Below are 23,142 nucleotides of genomic sequence, written 5' to 3' on the forward strand. Positions count from 1 at the left end.
CAACACGTTGTTTATAAGTAGGGGTGTCGATTATTACTAAGCAAAAGGGACACATCACCAAAGAAACTATCACAAAGTTAGCAAAAATAACAAACCTAGCTTCACGGCTTATTCACATACGAGAGAATCACAGAATCACAGAATTTCTAGGTTGGAAGAGACCTCAAGATCATCGAGTCCAACCTCTGACCTAACACTAACAGTCCCCACTAAACCATATCCCTAAGCTCTACATCTAAACGCCTTTTAAAGACCTCCAGGGATGGTGACTCCACCACTTCCCTGAGAGAAGCCAGTTTATTCCACACAGCTTATCGCTGTTTACTTCTCACTACCCTTTGATTGGAGTGAACATTTTTAAGCACCTCTCTGAGAACCCCTCCTGCCTCCGAGCGTCCCCTGGCAGAGGCAGCGTGACAGCAGTGCTGAGCACAGGGCAGAGGCCAGCCTGGCTCCTGCAGCCCACCCGGCTCCTCTGGGAAGCATCTCTTCTCTCTCGCACGCCCAGCCTCGTGGATCCAGTGCCAGGTCTGGAATCTGCACCTTGCAAAGTACCTGTGATTCTGCTTGAAGCCACCGGTGTGCAGCAACTGCACCTCTAGAAGGCGACCTGGGAGCCTTGCAGAAGAAACCAAGATGCTTTAGAAATGGCTGCCTTAAACACTCCTGAGATTGAGGTCTCACCCTTCACACGTTTGTTCCTTCTCTTTAGCACACTGAAATAACAAGGACCACCACAAACTAAACGCTATCAGAAAACTCTCAATTACAGATTTTAAGATTTTCGATGCTAGGCACAGGACCTACTATTATTTTAACTGCCCAGCTCTGTGAACAAACCAACCTCTCAACTTCATCCTAATTATAACTTAATATCATTAGAATTTAAGTAACATCTTTCTCCCTCAACTACTTCAATTCTCTGTTTACCACCAAACCTTTATATTAGGTACTGGGACCAAGAGAGGAAAGGCTACTTGTTAACTCATTGACTCCAGATGTTCAAGGATCTATCTCAGCATTACCCAGAAACCAGCAAGCGAAGGCCAGTTCCTTTACACAGACACAGTGCTTGGAAAAACCCTGACCCCACTTGATTCTCCAGGACTTGAACTCTCCGTATATATTTTTATAAACTCAAAAGACAAGGTCAACCTCACTTTTTCCATGTACTAGTGGCTCAGTGCAGGCGTTACCCAAGACTTGAAACTGTCCTTCCTCCCCCTCCATCCAGATTTAATTCCTATGCTGTAGAGGGAGACGTAGTTAGAAGTGTGCTGCATGCAGGACAAAGATCAAGGCTGGAGCATGGTAGCACATTAGGATGTCTATCAAGTCCTCAAGCAGGTTGTTTGGGACACATCATCTGACAGCATGAGATGTTTTAACCCTGTAGAAAGGAGATGCTTAATTTTGGTGGGAGGGAAGCTGTTCTTGCAGCACTACAGGTGGGAAGGATGAGCACAATTCCCTGCCCCAGAGAATGAGCATTTACAGGGGCACATACAAAGAGAAAAGGATGCAGTGTTAAAACCAGGCACAGTTACATTTACATGCACAAACACAAGGCACACCTTCTGAATAGGCGAAGATCCTTGGCACCAAGGAACCCATGAGCCAAATGAAGACAGGTCACGATCAGTAAAACACTTGGATGACGACGCTGAGAGCAACAGCAAAGAGATGAGGTACATGCAAATCTTCAGCATGCAACTAAACATTACAGGGACCTGATCCTCCACTAGGGTGCCTGGCAGAGTTCAGGTGAAGTCAATGGGTCTGCACTTATTTACACAAGCAGAGCACCGAAAGCACATTGCTCAGCATAACTAAGTCGGGGTTTCACTATTAGCTATCATTTGACTATCTGTCTCAATGCATCTCTGCATAAGATATCTCATACCTAACAAAGTTATGATTAATAGTGTTATTCTTTCAGCTCAGTTCAGCCCACTGTTTTATTCACTACTGGTCTCACCTCTTCACCTCGTTAACTGCTTTCTTGCTTCTGGCCATCGGAATAGTTCCAAAATTGCTGTTCTTTGTTCAAAAAAAAATACTGCTATTGTAACAGAAGCTAAATTAAAAGACTCATGACATGAACAAGGGCAGACAAAGTGGCAAAAGGCCAACTAACGAGAGGGAGATTTGTTACTTTTCCTTCCCAAGAGGATTAAGAAAAACGTACAAGATTTGAAAAATTGTTCCAGCCCTATTCCCTAGTGTACGAGAACGTGAAAGATATTCCAATACTCCTTCCAGATCACTTCTCAGAAGTGAGAGCCTATGTAAAGCTGTGGAATCTCTTGCCTTACCAACAGAAGGATACTGGTGATGTCATTGCCACCTCTCTGGATCACATCTGTCCCTCAAATCATTATTTCTCACTGGCAGCCTTGCAGCACAGGTAAGAGCTCTGTTTAAGGTCTCAATGGGAAAAAAATAGGTAGTAAAAGTAACGGTCATTTTTATCTCATCAGAAAGGACCAGCAGAGATGTGGGCCACCTTCTGCTTTCATCCCCCACGTAGTCCTTCCCAGGTGGGGTGGTTGGGGGGACATTTGTCTTGCACATGAATAAGAAGTTGTTGTCTGCTGGATGCATCCACTTTTTAGAGGAGTGAGAATAAACCAGCAGGACCATAAATTCAGTTACATCTCTCAGAGACTTTCACTTGTCACACAAACACATCCATCAGAGCAGAAGGTCCATGGGGCAGGGGTCTTGGCTGCAGAAACCCAGAGGAGAAAGAGCAACATCTCAGCACTATCGGCTGTCTCAAGAACGACAGAGGCAAGCTTTCCCTTCTTTCCCCTACATTGCTACTCTCTGCAAAAACAAAACAAAAGGGAAATAAATAGAAGCTCCCCATGCCAAACAAAACCTTTCCACAAACAGCTTTCTTCCTGACCAGTGAGGTTCCACAGAAGCGTTATTGATACTCACTGTGTGGAAAGAGCCAGACACCAGTGACTTGGGGAATCCCAAACTGCCCAGTGCTGCACCCCAGTGCGGGACCAGCTATCGCACTGCAGGGCAGAGGGCACACTTGCTGTCCAAGCCTTTCACACCTCTCTACGTACAGATACAAAATTTAGCATGAAGCAAAAAGAAAACAGGATCATCCACGAACTTAAATACGTAAATAAATCAGTAACCCCCAACCCCCAGCCTATGCATTAGAAGTGACAGGTTTGAAGATTTCATTGCTGACGCCGACAGCGACACTTTGTCAGCGGGGGGGAGCAACAGCCCCCCCACCAAATCAGCAACCGCTTTCAATTAGCAATGAAATAACACATGAAAAATAGAAATTTAAGATTGAAGAGCCTTTAATACCCTGCTGGGTATTCAGGGACAGCAGTAAACAAGGTGCTGATGTGCATTACGCTGCAAACAACGTTAGCGCTGAGCCAAATGGGATGAGCCCCAAATCAGAGTCAGAGTGAGATTTCAATGCATGAAGTTTAACTGTGAGATAAGGGACTGTAATCAAATTACACCACAAATAGGTCCATTCATCCATAAGCATTATTGCAGAGAGAGGATTGAATTACAGCTTGGAATAAAACAATTTAAGAAATAAAAAGCAAATTTATTATCTATTTATTATTGTCCTACTGCCAAAGAAAATTTCCCACCTTCATTACAAGAATGCTATCTAAGATGAATCTGAGGAGAAAGCTGAAATACCAATTATCAGGCTGGAAAAACAAGAAGAGTTTGAGTCGTGCTATTTACATTCCCATTCCTCTTTCTGAATAGAGCAACAAAGTCAACAAGCGAAGTGAAGACATAAGAATATGCATTTGCAATTCAAGTTGTTTTGCTGTGAAAGGCCTAGGCAGCGAGGCACACTCAGTAATACCGGCCAGAGCGTTTTCTTTCCTTCCCCTAAGAAAAAAATAAAATTCTTCACGGTGCCTTCCATTACAGTTGTTTTTTTTTTTTTTTTTTTCCTCCAGAAAGCTATCACAATCCCTATTACTCAACACCACGATTTTTAAAGAGCACCAAGTGCAAGGCGAGCACTGCCCCTGCCCTCCTGCAATCCGGCAGCACCAAAAAAACACCTTTTAGCGCAAACCTTTGCACGAGCCGCTCCGGCTGCGAGCGGCAAGGACCGGGAGAGGGAAAAAAAAAAAAAAAAAAAAAAAAAAAAAGCGAGAGAAAAAAAATAAGAGAGCAAGAAGGGAAAAAAAAAAAAAAAAAAGGGAAGAGGGGAAAAAAACACCAGCACCAAGCACTCCTCCTCCTCCTCCTGCCGCTGCCTTTGTTGTCCGGCGGTGGCCCCGAGCCTGCCCCCCCGGCCCCCACCTGTTCCCGTTGCGCTGCCCCAGGACCTTTTGGGGGGAACCCCAAACTCCGGCCCCCCCAGCTTGGGATGGGGCAGGAGAGCTGCGGGGGGAGACACCCCCTGCTCCCCCAAAAAAAACACCCCTCTAAGGGACAAGGTGTCCCCCGGGGCCAGCACCCCGGCTCCTAGCAAGCCCGGTGCCCCCCCAAAACGCACCACCCCAAGGTGCCCCCCCCAAAAAGCGCAGCACCCCAAGGTGCCCCCACCCCTGGCAGCAGCACCCCGGGGTGCAGGACGGCCGGGGGGTGCCCCCGAGCAGGGAGCCCCCAAGCTCCTGCACCCTTCCCCCCGAGGGGGCGAGGAGGGGGCGCCCCCAAACCCCGTCCCCTTTTGGGGGGGCAGAAGGGGGGGGTCCCCGGCACCCACCTGGTCTTGGAGGAGAGGAAGGCAAGTTTGATCAATCCGTAGGTGAAGAGCTGGATGCTCTCCTTGGCTATGCTGGCCACCCGGAGCCTGTGCTCTAGGATGTGCAGTTCCATCTTTTCCTCTTTCTCATTTGTAGTTCATCTAGCCCCGGCGTTAATGGGGGGGCTGGGAGGGGAGGGGGGGGGGCTCTTACTGCCGGCGCCCCGGGCTCGCTTTTTGTGTTGCCGTTGCTTTTATTATTATTTTTTTTTCCCTCCCCCTCCTCTCCTTCCCTCCTCCTCCTCCTCCTCCTCCTCCCTTATCCTCCTCCTCCTCCTCCTCCTCCTCGCCCGGCTCCTCTCCCCCTGCCCGGCTCCGTGGGCGGGGGGTGCCAAAGTTGCGCGGGGGGGCGCGGAGCGGGGCCGGGGCAGGGGCAGGGGCAGGGAGCGGAGCGGGGCCGAGCCGAGCGGCGCGGGGCCGGCCGCACAAACAAGTTGCCACTCACGGCCCGCGCCTGCGCAGCGCCCCGCCGCACGCCGGGCCTTGGAGTCCGCGCAGCCACGGCAGCCCCCGCGCCCCCCGCCAGTCCCCGCCGGGGCGGCTCGGAGGGAAAGGAGGGGGCCTGCCCGCGAGCCTCACCCCCCCCCCCCCGGTCCTTTGTATTTTTGAAAATGTCATGTCTTGAATTTTTTACTTTATTTCACCTTATTTTACTTTACTTTATCTTAATTTTGTATTATTTTAATTTACTTTGTTTTTAGTTTTACTTTATTTTATCTTTATTTAAAATTATTTTTATCTTATTTTATCTTTTCCTCATATTTTATCTTTTCTTTATATTTTATCTCTTCCTTATATTTTATCTTTTCCTCATATTTTATCTTTTCCTTACATTTTATCTTTTCCTCATATTTTATCTTTTCCTTATTTTCTTTATCTTTACCAATTTTCTTTCATTTTTCTTTCATTTTCCTTTATTTTAATTTGCTTTATTTTATTATTTATTTTTCTTTAATTTTCTTTAATTTTATCGTTTGGCTCAGGAGGCACGCAGCGCAATACTTCAGGAGCAAAGAGCCAGCAAAAAAGAGAAGCTTCCCAAGTTTTCAATAATAAAGGAAATACTCCCATCTTACCCCGTTTATTACCTTATACAGAAATACTCCCATCTTAGCCCAGTTATTACCCTATGCAGAAATACTCCCATCTTACCCTGTTTGTTCTCCTTTACAGCTAACGTGCAGCCTGTATCAGTTTCCCCACAAAGCAAAACTAAAGCGAACAAACAACCCCAGTGTGCACCCAGGTGTTACAGAAGGAGAGCTGTGGCCAGTGGGAAGGCCAAAGCAGCGGTGTGAGGATGTGGATGGCGGTGGCTGTGCTGCCGGGGTGGGATGGGTCGGGCCCCACACCAGCACCCCACCGGTGAGGCAGCTCCCACACGCCAGCCTGGCCATGCCAAGGGTGGGGGATCTCAGAACCTGGACCAAAAATTGGGGTTTTAACCCACCACGTGGAAGGGCTCACTCTGGCTTTGAACCATGCTGATTCTGCCCTGAATGACAGCGATACCCAGACGGCCGTGTCAGTTTTCATTGCTGGATCTCAAATGGGCTTTGCAAAAGACCATCACTGGCAGTCCTTGTGCTCTGCACATGGGGAAACTGAGGCACGGGCTGTGTGCTAGGGGGAAAGACACAGCTCAATGAGCTAAGCCCCTCCCCAGGCCACTCTTCTTCTGCTTCAGATGAGCTTCCACAGTTCAATAACCTTTTAGGGCCTGTGTTCCTGTTGAAGAAATCCCTTGAATCCAGCCCTGCTGCAAGCTTCAGAAACTAGAATTTCCAAATCCTTTCTGCTCTGTTAATTCCCGCTGGATGGCTGTATTTCCCCCGCTGGACACGTCCGTTCTTCCCCTGCCCATGGCCATACTTCTGAGAGGCTATCTAAATTCTGTTATATCCCAAAAGAAAAACCTTGAAATTAGAGGCATTCATATCGATAGTTTGAAATCATTTGGAGGCAAGGAAACAAAATATTGAATTTCTCGTACAATTTTTAAAAGCCTTTAAAAACCTAAGGGTTGTTTTCATTCGTTGCCTCACGCATAAGCCCTGATGACTGTAGGCGTTGCATTTTAGGAAGCTGAAGAGGGTTTTTAATCTGCTTCCACTGCTAGTTCAAGGTCTTGGTCTTCAAAGCTCTGGCTGTATCTGTGCCCAGCTACAGAAAGTGCCTGCACCTGCATCTGCAAATCACAGAGATAGCTGTGTTCCTGCGGGACAATGCAGGCCGCAAAGTCCAGAAGGAAACAGCCAGGGACAAAACATTCACCGTCAAGGTTGCTGTGAGCTTCCAGAGGAAATCAGACAAACATAGCCTGAACTGCTTCTAGGAAATGCAGCAAAACTTTCCTCTTTTAAAAGATTTTCCATCATAATCAGGACAGCATTCACAATATCGACTCTTTGCCTCCCCGCTCAGAGACAAAATATGCTGCCCCCAAGCAGAGCTTTCTCAACCCAGAGAGGGCAGGCACTCCAGGAAGGCCACCAGGGAATACGCTTTTACCAGCCTAATTACCACAGAAAATGCTTACATGAAACAATGAGAGATGGTAGAACAGACCCAAAGGTAAAATCAGTGGGGACCTTTTGAAGCAAGCAAATCATCAGAGACTTTTGTTCCGCCTGCAGGGAAGGAGAAAAGAGGCCCTGAGTTAGTCATCTGGATTTACTAAAAAAAGAAGAATCGAGCAAACAAGCAAAAAAAAAAAAAAAAAAATCCCCCCAAACCCACAAAACACAGAAATACTTCTTCATTTTGTAAGTTTACATCTGCTCCTCTCCAAAATTGCAATTTCTTCCCTGGGTCTGACCAGCTGCTCCAAGCCTTTCCAAGAAGGCCCGAAGGCCTCGCGGGGCAGTGAGCGCGGCCCTCATGGCTATGTGAACCTTCACACAGCTGACTGGAGGAAGCATGAGGAAAATATCAAGCCCTACCAACACCCTACCCAATTTTCTCCACATGAAAAATAAAATAAAATAAAATATGCCTAGCTCAGCACAGGCACATTTTTCAAGAGCAGGCAACCTGGCAATTAGCCAAAATACGATTAGGTGCCCCCTCCTCCAGTTGCCATTAGTATTCAGATCTCTCTCTCCCTCGTTGCCAGGTGTACCTGGGAGTTTCCATGCAGGGAGCAGACTGGAATGTGTTGTTATTACATACAACATGCTGTAATATCATTTAATTATTGCAATTCCAAGTTTTTCATATTTTTTGCAGCTCAGGACTCTCTTGGCCCAGCCACAGAGCAGGGACCTGTTGTGCAAGATGATGTAACCACACTTTTTTTTTTTTTTTTTTAATTAAAAACAAAACCCATTCCCTGCCCACACAGCTTCCAATGTCGGTTACCACAGCACATGCTGGGCAGACAGAACAAAGAAATGGGGAGAACGGACAAGAAAACAGGAAGATGAGATAGCAGCCAAACAAATCTCAGTATGAGGACCAGGCACCATGACTCACCTCCTGCCTGGAGGGGGAGCAGGGCCCTTACAAGCCAGCACAAGTAGAAGAGATTTCTAAGTCCCCTAGGTCGGGGACCACCGGTAACACTTAGCAAACCTTTGAAGCTCCAAGGCCAGAAGCAGCAGGGTATCCCTGTAGAAGTGCAGACTGTACTTGAACAGATGGGCAGTTTTCAGATATTTCAGCTTCTGCTCATGTTCACATGGACCTTCTTACCGCAAGCAGGGCAAGAGCCATCTTCTGCTCGCCCCCAGGCACCGTTTGACTAGAGGTGATGTCCTCCAAAGGAATGTGATGTTTTATGATAACCCTAAGTTCAAGGAGATAGTCTGTATTGTGCCTTGAACCTTTGCCTCAGCAGCCAGGTAGGGGTCAACAGCAGTCCTCTGGGAGACTCCAACTCTGCTGAGTCTTTTGTCCCAATGCTAAATTTCTCATAAACCACACTGCAGCCTGACACCCGAGTCTCTGCATACAGATCGCTTCCACTCTAACCAAGACACTCGAGAACAATCAGCATTGCAGGAAAAAGAAATGGGAAACGTAGAAACAGTTTAGGTGAAAGGAATGTAATTACGCACTGTGATGAACAGTTCACCAGGAGCAGCTCTGTGCACAGAGGAAAAATAAAGGAGAATTTCTAATCACGTGAGTCATCATGTTTTATGCAGTTACTCCAAACTACAGCAGGATATTTCAGTATTATTTTAGTTAGCTGGTGGAAGGAAGTTCTTATATCATTTGTGGTCTCTTCTGATACCATAAAAAAGCCCCAAATTACCCTATTCAGTTCTCAAAGATGAGGCTATGGTTGCCTTTTACAGATAGATTTTAACATGCAGTATCTAAATTCTTGGCAATAAAACCTCACTTTCAAAAAGAAAAAAGAAATATAATCTCAATTCTCTCACATGATTTGTCTGACATGGCACCGCTGCAAATCTAACATTACTCTGCTGTTGGAAGATTATGCTTTTCTTTCAGAAACATCTGAACTTCAACAGCATCTTGACCTCTGACTAGGGCTCGTACCAGCTTCCAAGATGTGAAACAGCAGATAATGCCAGTCCCAATGTGAATGACGTAATGGCAATACCCTGGATAAATATGCCCAAGGCAAGATGAATCCAGTGCCACAGTTGTTTATACTAGCGTTTGCTTTTCTGCAGTAGACAGAGCATATGAAGTTCTTAGCACGTCTGTAGCTCTGGTGTGAAACTGGGGTCAGCATGCATTTCTGGGGTCCCTTTCAGGCTCAGTACACAAGGGACACAATCTGTTCCAGCCTCGGGGAGCACTTTCTGAATGCAGACTGTGTTCAGAGCTTTGAGGACTGGAGGTATCTTCGGGTCAGTCTCTGGTTTTGACCAAAAGGGAAGCCATCACATTTCTTAACCAGTTTATTTGGAGATGAAAGTTACTAAGTAACTATAATTATCCTGGAACCCTTAGCTTAAGTTAAACAGGCCTTTCTGACCCAGGGAGGGTAACGCGTCTTTACACAAACCGGTGAGCAGAGGCACAGAAACGCAGGCAAAAAACAAAGCTGTGACATCAGATACTGCCATTTTGGATGAACAATTCACAGGGCACTGCCTGGCCATGGGACCCCTGTGAGGGTGTCAGAGGCAGACAGGGAGGATGGCTTTACAGGCTGCTATCTTATGCTTCCAGTGACAACCAGTCTCTCTCAATCAGTTCTTTAAGAAAAATCATGTATAAAATAAAAATAAAAAAGCAAAGGGAAAAACAAAAGTAAAAACAAAAAAGAAAAAAACACCCTTCCCAAATGATAGCTTCTGGGCTTGCTTGTGAAAAATTACCCATTTGTTAATTGAAAAGAGCGATTTATCAAGCTAATTTCCTTCTAGCAACCAGAGACCTTTCAAAACTTGATTGCAGTTAATGTGCCAGTGTTTCAAAGCATTTTATTCAACTATCAAATAAGCTAATGAAGACCTTTAATTTACTGTTGAAGTACAAAGTGGGCAGAGCAGGTCAGGCATTTCATGCTCCCAGGGCAGCAGAGGTGCCGATGAGCCTCTACCATTGCACCAGCCCCTGTGAGGAGCCCAGATGTCCAGCCGGAGTGTTACAACCACGTACGTTGCTCAGGGAGGGGAGATAAATACCTCACCCACTGGTTCCCAGCTATGTCCTATGCTTTGGTGACATTTAACAGCTACTGTCCTTGCAGAATAGGAAAGAATGGGACTCCCAGTCCTGGGCTAGCAGAAGCAAGCTTTGGCACTTGTAATCAGCATTATGTAGCCTCTGGAGATGAAGTAAGTACAGGTTGCGTGTAACTTGACATACCAACCTCCAACTGCTGTACCAACCAAAACCTGGTGCACCAGAAAGCAACAGGCTAAGGCTATGCTAATCTAAGGCAAGCAGAATTTGCTCAGCCTTGGCCTGTGAGGAGCCTAGTACAGGTATTTGGTGTTTTATTCCCTTGTTCTCTTAGCTACTGGCTGACAAAGCCTGCCCACATCCTTGAGTGTTCGATGGCTACAGCCACTCCTATGAATCTCTCATCCACAGTAACACACACATGTATGAACGAGCTGCACCTACAACTCTACAGGAAACATGTAATGTTTGCAAGGGAACACAATTATTAACCAAAAGAGGAAAAGTTGTGCATGTGTTGCTGAACCAAAACACCAGCCGACAAAGAAGCTGAAAGTTTCCAAGCCACGATGCTGGTCACACACTGGTTACTGATTAGGTGCGCTACTTTGACCCACTGGCTGCAGCCATCAGCACTGAGACGGATCCAGCTCAGCTCACTGGCTCTACATGAACCCAGGTGAAATGGCCAAAGTCATGTCCACTTCATGATGGCTGAAAATCATCATTGAGGCAGAACTGAGACAAGCATGGCTCAGGCTGTGGGAGGGACATCACAGCTACTGGGAGGTGTTAAAGATGACCTCATCTTTTGCTTCTGGTATTGAAACAGGCAATTAAAGAAAACGTTCCCCCCTCCTCCTGCCAGCCTCCTAAAGAGCAACACATCTGCAAACACATTCTGCAAACCTAAGGGAAGAAAGCCAGATTGTAGCCTGCCTTATCTCTTCTGACTTGCTAAATGTATTTCAGGCCTGGAGCATCACATGACTGCACATAACGTGTGGGTACAGTAACTAATGTGGCTTTCATAACGGATCAGCAGGGATCAGCAATGTTGAACAAACACCCTTATTTGCAAAACCACCTTCCCAGCCCATGAAGCAGATGACCTTGTCTCCCAAGGGTTACCGTGTGAAGTTAATGATCCACAAATTAAGGATTTGGAACTTGTGTGATATTTATCCATGGCTCCCCCTTCACCTCACCGTTTTACACTGAGTCAGACACTGTGTCTGCTCCACACAAACCTGGTGCAACAAGCAGCTGATTCTGGACATCACAGGAGGCAGTGAACATTTCATTTTCTGCAAGAAGGTGTCTGCTGCTGGGGCCATGACTTTTTTCATGGGAAAGCATTGATCAGCATCTTGCTGAACACCCTTTGTTATACCTCCAAGTGAAGAATGAATGTCTCCTCCTGACTGCAACACACATGGGAGATGCTCAGGGAATGGCAGGCTCCAGATCAATCCTGGGATTCCTCCCAAAGACCAAATTAAAATATAAGCCACTAAAGTTTTCCAGAACAGTTTTCTACACTCTGGAAAGATCCCATTGCACAGGAGGAAATCCTGTATGCTCTACTGAAACACAGGATTCAGGCATCCACAAGATTTAATTCTAGATGAAATACCACATGGAAAAATTCCCTGCATGTCACCTCTCACCTTCTCAAGAAATTATATTCCACATCTAGATGGTGAGAACTCTTTTATTTGCCCGTATATTTATAGAGAAATGTGCACAGAAGGCAATTTACTTCTGGTCACACTACACTTCTTTTACAACTGGTGTAGCTAAGTCAGGCTCACGGGGTTTTGTTTAGGACTTGCCCTTTACACCTGCAGACCTCTTAAATCTCTTGGTATAAACGAACCTCAGTTGTTATAACCTCTGGATGAGTCCTGTGGCTTCGTTAACTTTGTGGGTCCGTGACTGCCATGCTCTTTACTTGCTAGGGAATTTCTGGCTGTGGCAATGCATTTACTGCTGTTGAAGCTGGCTTTAGAAGTTGCAGCTTGCCCTAAGGGACTAATTCCTACACATTTGCTGTGCTAGTCAAAGCTTTTGTCTGCCTGCAGGACGGCCAGGGAGATCCTGTGTCAGAAAATTAGCAAAGAAAAGCAGACAGGGAAACAGCCTGCCCCCTTTGAGGGAAGCTGTGCAAGCCAGCAGGAATCCCAGCCAGGCGCGAGGCCCTGCTGTGACAGAGCAGGGCCTGTTGGTCACTTGTGGGTAAGAGGCATGCCCAGGCCTCTCCAGGCATGAGCTTGGTCTCTCGAGCAGCTTCCATGTCCCCTGGCACGTTATCATGTCCTCTCCTCCTTTCTTTCCTGTTTGTCTTCTGCAGCAGGGTCTTTTTTACACAATTACTTTGATAGAAGTGATGCCTTCTGGAGTGATTTGGAGGATAAAACCAGTTGTTCCCATAGTCTGTAATGTGGAGTCTTCTTTCAAATATCTCAGCCCTTGATTCCAGACAGTGCATTCCAGCAAATACTTGAAAACACTCTCCTCCTCTTGCCTCTCATGCCAGGCAAGACTTTAACCCATTGCTAACCCCTGCAAACAGGATACAGCGGCATGCACTCCATGGATTTTTAATACTAGAGACAGACTAAAAGCAAAAGGAAGGATGGAATAAGAAGACATAAAAATCACTTCACAATTAGGAAATGCACAGCTCCTTACCTACACAAGGCCTGCTTCTACAACACTTGGGAGTCAGGTATAATTGCTTCAGGTTCCAGTGTGCAAGTGCAAAAATCACAGAAATGCCTCATCTATGCACAGGGTACCTCTGCAGAGAAACAGAAATGAGTTTTCGCATCTTTGGATTGTGTGTTCCTTCAAGATGACCAGGGAATACTTTCAACTTGGTTTATACACCATATTTGTAGATTCATAGATGCTACAGGGGAGGAGTTGCCAAAATAAATTCAGTGATGAACATAAAGAGCTGCAGAACTGGACCATCTTGCCTTGAATCCTGTTTCTGACAGTAGCAAATGCTGATAGCAGAATGCAAGAATAAGACACTTCTGTAGCCTCCTCTGCTGCACCCTGTCTAGTATCTAACTGGTAAAAAAATTCACATTCTTCAAAACTACTCTTTGGACCTTGAACCTTCACCTTAAGAGCAGAAGTTTAGTAGTAATAATGAGTGCTCCGAGGAAAAAAAGCTGAACCAAGGAACAAAGGGATTTTAAGACAGCAGAGAAAAAGTCACAGAAATAGTTTGAAATTGAACACCACAAACACTGAAAACAAGCAGACTAAAGAAATGGGACAGATCCACACACAAGGGAGCAAGTAGAAGGAGGCTGTCAGCTGCATTTAACAGCATGGAAAGTTTGCCTTGTATAAAACATTCCCCACGCTGAGGCTGAAATCACAGCTTTCCTCTGCCACTGGCCCCCGTAAAAAACAACAACAACATGAAAAATGTCCCAGCTTCAGGGATCAAGGGAGGAATTTATGTGCTGGGTGCTACAATATGGTCACAGATATCCCCCTCCCAACTGCTTTCTCTCCCCTTGTTATAAGCACCCATGCCTTTGTCTGGTGAGCTGACAGGTTTAAATAGAGCATATAAAACTGGCTGTTTGCAAGACCCCATTTCTGCCTGTCACAGACAGCAAGCAACAAACTTCTTTACACTCAGAGTCACTTTTTCAAATTTCAGTTTTGATTACTTCAGGGCTATGTTTCATGCTATGCTGTTATTTATTTTAATGAACTCTGCCTACTCTATCATTTGGTTCAAACTAGGAGATCTCTGGAGCTGTTATGCTATGCACAAATTCAGGATGATACAGCAAAGTAACCTAAATGGAATGAGGCCAAACAACATGTAATCATGTCTAACAAGGAGGGAGGGTAGAGAGAGCAGAGGGGGATGGGTGGGGAGAAGTGGAGCTGTAACAAACACCGCGCACAGAAAACCACCGCCTCTTAGTAGGTGCATAAATGCAAGGGAGGACAGGTCTTGGTGAGAAGGGCGAGCGAGATCTGGCACTCAGGTGGAAGGGGAGCAAAAACCATTCTCTGAACTCCAAGCTGATTGTTTGTAGCAGCTTATTTTGCATTGCTGTTCGTCACTAGTAGAAAGCAGAAGAAAAAAAAAAGGAAGGAAAAAAAAAAAGAAAAAAAAAGAGTTACACAGAGAAGAGAGACTCTAGACAGACACTTGCTTCCTAAGCTGCTTATTACCTGAAGACCATGCCTCTTCAGTTCTTGACATATGGTCTTCCTTCCCTCTCTTTCCACATTAACTCCCAGTTCATTCCTGCTCTGCTTACCCTTGCTGTGGAATAGGCAGTGCTTACGTGATCTGCTCCTTGGGCAGGGCTAGAAATGGGATAAACTTCTGAGACAGAGATAACACTTTAAATGGGCGCATGTGTTTGCAGAACAAACAGATGAGTTGAAGGTAAGGCAAGACATCTACCAGAATATTATTTCACTGCTTCTGTTCCCACAGGGTGAGCAGCAGAAAGGTGTCTGCATTGGAGGAACTTGTCCCAAGGGGAAATGAGAATGGAGTGCACTAGTACACAGCTTAATGCAGGAGTGTGTAAAAGCAAATGTAGGAGATAATGAAGCCTATGGAAGAACAGAAATCCTAGGGGTTTTTATTCATTTCATATACACCAACCACACTCATGGAAGCACTTTGCAATGTCCTGCAAATTCTTGGACGTGAACCTATAACTAAGCATACCAGAACTCCCCCTACTGAGGAGCTACCACAACCACAGCTAAATATTTGGGGAATTTCTTTGGCAAAACACTTCCCCATTGGAAAGTGCTGATTTGTTGAAACCAAAGCTTTCTGTGGAAAAACATCAGCTTCAATGAAATACTGGTTGGGAAGCAGTTCTTGTGCTCACAGTACAATTGCTTGGCAAAACCAGACAGATACAGCATTCCTTCTGGGGTTCTTCTGCACTGCCATATACTGCAGTCAGACAGACCAGCAGACAGACATAAATACAAACCAGAAAGGGCAACCTCTAATGTGGAAGGCAAGATTTAAAAAATGTGTTTGAACCTGACCTTTCCCACTGGGCTACCACCATATGGGAAGGGTGCTGATTCCTGTCTCAGAATCCTTTTTCAAGATAACGGGTTCAGGCACTTTGTTTTTCTGTTTCAAAAAAGAAGAAAGAAAGAAAAAAAAAAAAAAAAAAAGGAAAAACCAAACCAAAACACAACACATTAACTTTTCATGAAACAGCACTTGGTTCCCACTCTCTAGTTTTAACATAAATGATATCATTGTATTCACACTAGGGATTTGGTAATTATTTTGGCTCAAGAAAACTAAACAAACAAGAACAAAACCTTGCAACTCTGTGTGATAGCACTACATTTGGAAAGATTAAGTGTAAGATCCAAAATGAAAGAAATCCTGCCTCCCTCTCTATCCTTCATCCTGACGCTGACTCTCCTTACGTACACACTTCTGTACTTGCTGCCAGCACCATTTTGCTATGTCAGTGGAACCAGATGCAAGCTAGGCCCCCTAACCAGAGGAACTGCATTTTCTGTTGGTGTTCAGAAGCATTAAAAAACTGCCCCCAACTGCCTGATCCTCCATTTAAGTGATGTGGCTGCAGTAAGATTTTGTTTGTAAGAGTGTAATTGCAGGAAATGTTTGTTTTTTAGAGCCCGGATAGAAAACACAAGAAAGACCTTTTTGGTCCTTGAATCCCATTCTGTGCTATCGTGAGCAATCACATTCTCTAACTCCCTTCCCAAATACCTCAGGCCCCAAGGTTTTTTAGAACAACTCAGCTGCTTGGCAAATTCCCAGTTAGCTCACCCTGGGTATGCCCTTGTCCATGCTGATGGCTGTAAGGGGGCTGCTGCTGACTGCGCTGAAGGTTGAGGAGCTGGGTGTGCTGCCCTGTGGCATCTCTGCCGTAGGCAGGTGTTGCACATTTCACTGTCGGTGTTTAGAGTCCAAAGAGAACTGTGCCGCCTCCTGATTCTGTTTCCCATAGCAGCACTATCAACTTGCTATCAAACTTGGGGAAAAACAAATGAAAGGATTACTTTCTGGATATGTTCATACACCTAGCTATAAAATCAGCCACAGGCCATGAGAACAGGATCAAGACAAGGTCTTGCAGACATTGCCTGCTGGAACACAGCTGAGCTTAAATTAATTGAGGTTCCAAGTAATCAAGTAATGAGTCCACAAACAAGCTGTGAGCCCACAGCCACCTTGACATGAGTCTGCAGTTAGGATTAAAATCTGAACCATGGTTGTTTCAAAAAGCATGGCATTATCTAATCTTAGGTCCTTCTGTGGTCCAAAATAAGCTTTACTTGCGGATCAGTATAATGTGACTGACATTTTTATGCCCCTCATTTGCTGTACACAATCTCTGCTGTGGCAACAAGGGACTGCGCCTTGCACATTAGGGTTTACTGATGCACAAGCCACTCCAGAGGAAACTGCCCAGGGAGAAAGGAACAACGACCCGTGCATTAGCCACATACAGAGGGCTGAGTTAAAACACGTTGCCATGCCATCAAACCTTCACAAGAAATTATCCAAAGGAAGGTTAGCAGAGACACTTTGGTCCCAGGCTGTGTTTGCCATCAGGTTTTTGAGCTGAAAAACTGAAAGGCTAGAGAAGGCCATGAAAATTCAAGAGCCAGTAGGTGAGAGGGAGGGGCTATTTGCCAAAGACTGGGTCAGTGGGAATCTGCTCAGATCAAACCAGTAATATAAACTCGCCCCATGTCATAGTTTCTATTAGGATATTGCACCCATGTATCTGCATCTGATGCACAAGAAGGCTGTGATTTCATTAGCAACCCCTTAGTACCCACCTTCAGTATTATTGTGGATACTTACAAGCTTTGTATGAAGTTAAAGCTTGGCTATAAGCTTTTTGATTATTGGTAAGAGAAAGGTCCATAATATAATCATGTAAAGTTTTATTCAGTCACACTTCAAATTCAGATTTTGGCACACTTGTCTCCTCTGCGTTCAGAATCATTGGCATATTTATAGCCTTTTAAGTCTGTTTCTTTCTAACTTTCAGTCTAAACAATTTACTGAAAACACAAATATCCATGACAAATTAAAAGATATCAAGCATGATCACAGGAGGCTTCATCCGATAGTCAAGAAAAACATGGTTATTGTGCTGTTGTCCAACACAGAAGCAAAGATTCATTAGAAAGGTGTCTTGCAAGTAACGTGGGCTTGCAGAATAATCAAGTTCTCTGAACATAAATGTCCTGAAAATGAGAAATATCATGCTTAGACCACTACTGCAAGCTTTTTTTTTTTTTTTTCCTACTCACAAAATAAAAAAGGAACTTCTTTTCAAGACTCCAAGTGCCTTTAACTGCCTTTGCTGAAGAAATTATTAAAGGTTTGTTTTTCCTCTTTAATTTTTTTTTTCCTTCCCCCTTCCCTTAAAGGGAGTCTGTCCCGACTGTCTGGAGAGAGTGGCACTGCTAAGGCGCTGAGCCGACAGAAGGCAGGCTGCCTCCCTGGCACAGCAGAGTCCCCATCTTTTTGTGCAGAGAAAGGCAGTTGTGTTGTGGCTGCTTTTCAAAATGGCTATAAACCAACGCAGGGCTTTGCATCCAAGCAGCACACCTCAAAAATAATTATTTTATTTTCCCTCACTTGTTCATTATATATAAGCAGAAAGCAAATACAGCCCCAAATCCTTTCAATTAAATGAGAAGCATGTTGCTATAGCTCCAGCTGCTTTTCCAGAGATGTTTCAAGGAACCTTCTTCTAGCAGATTCTTCATATTATATCAATTTTCATCTGCTCCAGCAGCAGTGAGGATAGCATTGTCATTTCCATATTATGGTCATTTTGTGCAAGTCTCTCTTGGGAAGCTAGCATGAAATAGTACAACTCTACCAGACCTTTCTGGGATAATATTAGTTTACACCAGCTCTGACTTTCAGGCACATTACCTACCTACTAGTAAGGTGTGTGGAAACAATTATGAGAGATGTAATGAAAAGACTGATGTGGTTCTGTAGTTGTTCTATGTTTTCTTGCACCATATTTTGCCAATTTACAGACTACTTCCTTATTAACCCTGTTTGCCCTCACAGTATCAGAGCTAAGCTGGAAGCTGGTTCCTGCTATGGTGATCTATCACTTTGTGCAACACCTGCATCTGAAATTGGACAAGAAATATAGATTTACTATGGAGTAGCAGCAAGCAGCCCACAGTACTGAACCTGCAATCTTTACGAAGTTGGAATTCCCACAGGGTTTTGATTGAGGTGTGGAGAATTCAGTTTCAAAGGTCATGCATGAACAGAAACATAGTGAGGGCAAATGCCAGGAGGGACTCAGTGGTCCTGAGAACACTCCAGGAATGTTAAACATCATACACTAACATAAAGATACCAAGAGGTAAACTCTCTCTGCAAAGAACAGAAATTAACTGTCATTTTGCTCTCTGTTCACTTATTTCCAGCTAGATTATTCATTATTTTTTAGAACAAAATGAGAAACATTCTTCCATCCAACATGAATGCGATTTAAAAAAATATTTTTCCCCATTTAATTTGGAATGAAAAATTCAGCTTGATTTTTTTTTCAGTGAAACTGTTCATTTTGTCTTATCTTTTTCAATTTAGACTTCCATTTACATGTTTCAAAGAGAAGAGTTTATAAAAGAAATTGTTCAAAGCAGATGTTTCAACAATGTCAAAACCTTTCCTGCAAAAATGATTAAAAAAGACAGAATGTGATAGGATAGTCTCAGAACAAGCCCTCTCCTGAAAACATGTTTGATTTTAATGAATTATCGTTTTACAACAGAGACATTTCAATAAGAAATTCTTGATTAATTCCTCCCAATAACCTCTCAAGAAAGAACATCCTTTTACTATCTATGAGCCTTGAATTACTGAGCAAGTGTGCTGAAGGGTGCTAGAGACAGGTATGTGCTCAAAGCCACCTGGGTGCTTCTCCTTCATGAGACACTCCGGTAACCTCAGAGGAAGCACAGAGAAAATACTGCCCTCCAAACGACAACAGAACAATGCAGTCCACATGCCCTTGACAAATCAGGACAGAACAAAGCATGTTGTTGTATTTCACTTGCCACTCTAATATCTTTTTACATGCTCTTCAGTGAGGAATACAAGAAGAGTACATCGAGTGGCTTTAACCATTGTGCATTATCTTGTTCTGAACCTATATTGATGATATACATAAAATGTATAAAATGCATGCTGTCGACTTTCCATGGTTATGACTTGGAAAACGGTAAATTTTTGTGCGAGAGTATAAGCCAGATTTCCTAACTGCACCTTCCAAGTGTCAGTGCTGCTGTTTACTTTCTTCCCTCTCCACACCTGCAAATTTCAAACCCACAAAAAACAATGCTGCAACCTGCACCCAAATACAGGACTCACTGCTCACTCCTGCATACACGTTTCTTCTCCGAGCAGGTGGACAGAAGTCTCCACATGGCTTGAACTTTCTTTCAGTATGGGCTTGCTGACTTTTCATCATTTTTCATTATGCAGCAGCAAAGTATAGCAAAACCTTCACAGAATACAGATGCCATTAATATAAAAATAGAGAGAAGGGAAAGAAAAAGATCTTGGTGACAACTATATGATTATGAAATTCCAGAACTTTGCCAGATGAACATTAATATAGTTCCAGAGGGTCACGTCCACAGTTGTTTGTTGAACAGAAGTTTGTACAGGCAGATGACAATGTGCTGCACACATTTAAAACATTCACCTATACATTTTTAAGCAAAAAAGTATAATTAAGGGTACCTGTCAAACCTTCTCTCTCTATCAAAGACTTTCACCTTACAAACAAGATTTGCTTCTGCTCTACACCTGAGAAAAGACAAGCGATTACATTCTGTACTTGGCTGTGTTACTGCTCATCAAAGAGACAAAGGAAGAAGGCACACACGGGGCCCCAGATGGACAGATGAGACCCAGAAGGCCACAAGCATCAGGGATGTACCTGCTTCCATGATCCACTTACATTTTGTCTCAGAAAGCACATTAAGAACTCAATATGAAGAGCGGCATATGCCTACTCATATCAAATGGAGAAGCTCATTATTTCTTAGGGTCAGGCCTTGAAGACAATATAATTTCCATAAGGAAACACTGGCAAACCATTTATTTAATTTATTCATCCACAGTAAAATAAACGACTGTTGCTGACACCACTGTTAGACTGGAACTGCTCAGGAACTGGTCTGCAACAAAGGGAACGAATTCTACTGTTGAGAAGACTGGGGGCGGGGGGTCTGGGGGGTGGCACATGATGGGGACACAGACAAGCTCCACAGTTCATTGGAAAGCTGAAGACCAAACACTCTTGCTGCAGAAAGCACATACCTCACACATACTCCTATCAACAGGAAAGCAATGTTGGCTACAACCAGTGCTCACAGGGAAATATTCTGCTCACTGAACAGCCAGCCAGGTCATTTCCCTGGCTCTGCCTCCAATTTCAGCTGGTTGCAGAGGGTATATTATCTTTATAAGTGATGCACATAAGATCTGTGTAAATGCAGTATCTGGTTTTAAAACAACCCTCTGTCATGATAATATCATCTAACAAACATCAAAACAAATGCACATCCCACCAACTAACCCTCAGGAGAGCTGCGTTTAGAAGGAAATACAGAGCTCTGCCATTAGATTTATGTTGCTGGCTACATCTACTGGATACTATCAAGGCCAAGTTGTAATCTTCCTCAGAGAGTTTCCCCCTCCCTTGCAGGGCAGAGCTCCCTTGGTTTCACTGGGACCAATATTTGGCTCTGGGAGCACAAACTACAAAGCAGCAGCCAGGCCACACTGCTGCAGCTCATACAGCAAACAGCAGAAAAGGAAATGAAGAAGCTAGTACTGCCAGTACTTTCTAGGGGGAATGAAAAGGTCAGCGTTTCACAGCTATGTCCTGCATATAGACACGTATGTATACATTTGCAAGATAGTTGTTCTTTCCCCCTGCTGTGCTATATGTTGTTCTGTACACACAGCTCTCCGCTTTCTGATCGCAAGCCTTGAGGAATTAGTACTGGAACAACTGCCCTGGACATGCGCATGATTGACGTGGCTGTACTCCATTTAATCACACTCAGACACAAAACTTTCACATCCAGGAAAAAAGAAAAAAGAAAAAAAAGTTCAGGCATATGGAGCTGCCACCACCTCCCCCCATCCTAGTACCAGCACACTACGAGTGCCTAAACCTGACAGCGCACAGGCTTGTTTCTGACACCTTCTGGAAGAAAAGCAATAGTTAAATAGGCATGAGGGCCCCTACTGTATGTCACTGACATTTTATAGTACTGGAATCAGGTGGGCTTTTGCTGTTTCATCTATATTCCCTTGTTTGTTTTGTAATAACCAGGCTATTTTTAAAAACAGTCATCTGTCCTGGATATTTGGCTTTGAATGCAGTACATGAATTAACCTTCAAACGTGCATATTTAACAGCCTGCAATTATTGCAGTCATCTTTCCCTACAGACCCATTTAAACAAATAGCTCCTCTTTGTGTATGGTAAGCTTCCCTGAAACCAGCAAACCCGACAACGCAGGCACCGAGCGTAATTGCAGGGTCCTGTGCAGGCAGCAGACAGGAGGCACAGGCAGAGACGTGCACAGGGCTTTGGGACTCGGCGCTGCACGGGTTCCCCGTCCACTGCTGTGGTTCAGCAGAAGGTTCTGGCCTAGAAGAGGTACAAACAACAGAGATGATGCCCCAAACTGTGACAGTCATCTGTGAGCATCTACCAGAGCCCGTAAGCATGTGCTTACTGTTAACCCCTTCTTAAAGTCTTCCTGATATCAAAGGGACTTAGCATGTGCTTGAAGGCTCTGCTGAGCACACGAACTGAAGCACATGCATAAAAGTGGTCAGATGTACTGCAGTCTCTATAAATTGAAAAGTTATTTTTGAAGGCAGCAATGAAAGACAACAAATATCTTCCAGAAGGCTTAACAGAATACCCTTAAAAACAAGATTCATGGGGTCAGTGCAACCATAAGCCCAGGATTCACTGGGATCATATTTCGTTAGAAATCAGCCTGTATGCACTGGGAAGAAAACAAGGCAAAGGAGTTTGTAGAGCTTTAAGAATAGTTTCTGGTATCTAATAGGAAAATATTTCTCAATTGTATTCTTCATTACAGCTTTGGCTTTTTATTTTGTTTACAGTTCAGTTTAGCATTTTCCCCACCCTGAGGTGTTTTTTTTTCTTTTTTCCTACATGTCTTCTTCCTAATTCAATGCAAGTTCCTTGAAGATGGAGAGTATTTGTTACATACATAACCCAGCTGGATTTTCAAATTCGTTTTGCAGGATTTCAAGAAAGAAATACATTGATTTACTTAAAGAGCTGTTGGGATACTGAATATACGAGGGCCTTTCTATACCTAAGGGAAACTGAGCTCCATAGCTACTACAAAGGAACTATTTCACAATACCCCTTTCAGTGCAGTTCAGTTACCCAGCACAGCTCCAGACCTATCTCTGCAAAATAAAAGTCACTTTAATTTTAGATTAAGGAGTGAAAGAGGGATAGCTATGCTAGCACAGTTAATTCTGCATCAGCTAAGCCACAAAGAATTTTCCCTGGCATAAAAGTATGCCCGATTTTGTAACTTCACTCTTTAAGGGAAATGGCCACTAAATCAATGTTAGGAGAGCAGGAATGTATTTTGCAGTCTCTCTTCCACACTGACTCCATTGCACGAACCTATTGGGACTGAGA

The 23,142-nt window shown here is 44.3% G+C and overlaps 1 protein-coding gene and 1 long non-coding RNA gene across 3 annotated transcripts in view; both read right to left on the bottom strand.

Annotated features, from left to right (window-relative positions):
* The window catches only part of CASTOR2 (cytosolic arginine sensor for mTORC1 subunit 2), a 120,303-nt gene extending 115,118 nt beyond the window's left edge, over positions 1–5,185 (bottom strand). Inside the window, exon 1 of the mRNA XM_027445997.3 lies at positions 4,724–5,185. Coding sequence (XP_027301798.1) covers positions 4,724–4,836 — 113 coding nt within the window. The 5' untranslated portion in view covers positions 4,837–5,185. The remainder of the gene's footprint in view (positions 1–4,723) is intronic.
* A 348-nt stretch (positions 5,186–5,533) lies between these two features.
* Positions 5,534–15,032, bottom strand: LOC106016504 (uncharacterized). Of its 2 annotated transcripts, none has more exons than XR_002401233.4 (4): positions 14,588–15,031; positions 13,067–13,175; positions 7,302–7,392; positions 5,534–6,655 (listed from the first exon to the last, which is right to left on the bottom strand). It is a non-coding gene; the product is annotated as an uncharacterized lncRNA (long non-coding RNA). The 2 variants fall into 2 exon arrangements; XR_001189291.5 differs by lacking the exon at positions 5,534–6,655 and adding an exon at positions 6,663–6,950 and having other exon boundaries at positions 14,588–15,032.
* Positions 15,033–23,142: the final 8,110 nt, after the last annotated feature.

Source organism: Anas platyrhynchos, chromosome 20, assembly GCF_047663525.1.
Source record: "Anas platyrhynchos isolate ZD024472 breed Pekin duck chromosome 20, IASCAAS_PekinDuck_T2T, whole genome shotgun sequence".
NCBI classification, from domain to species: Eukaryota; Metazoa; Chordata; class Aves; order Anseriformes; family Anatidae; genus Anas; species Anas platyrhynchos.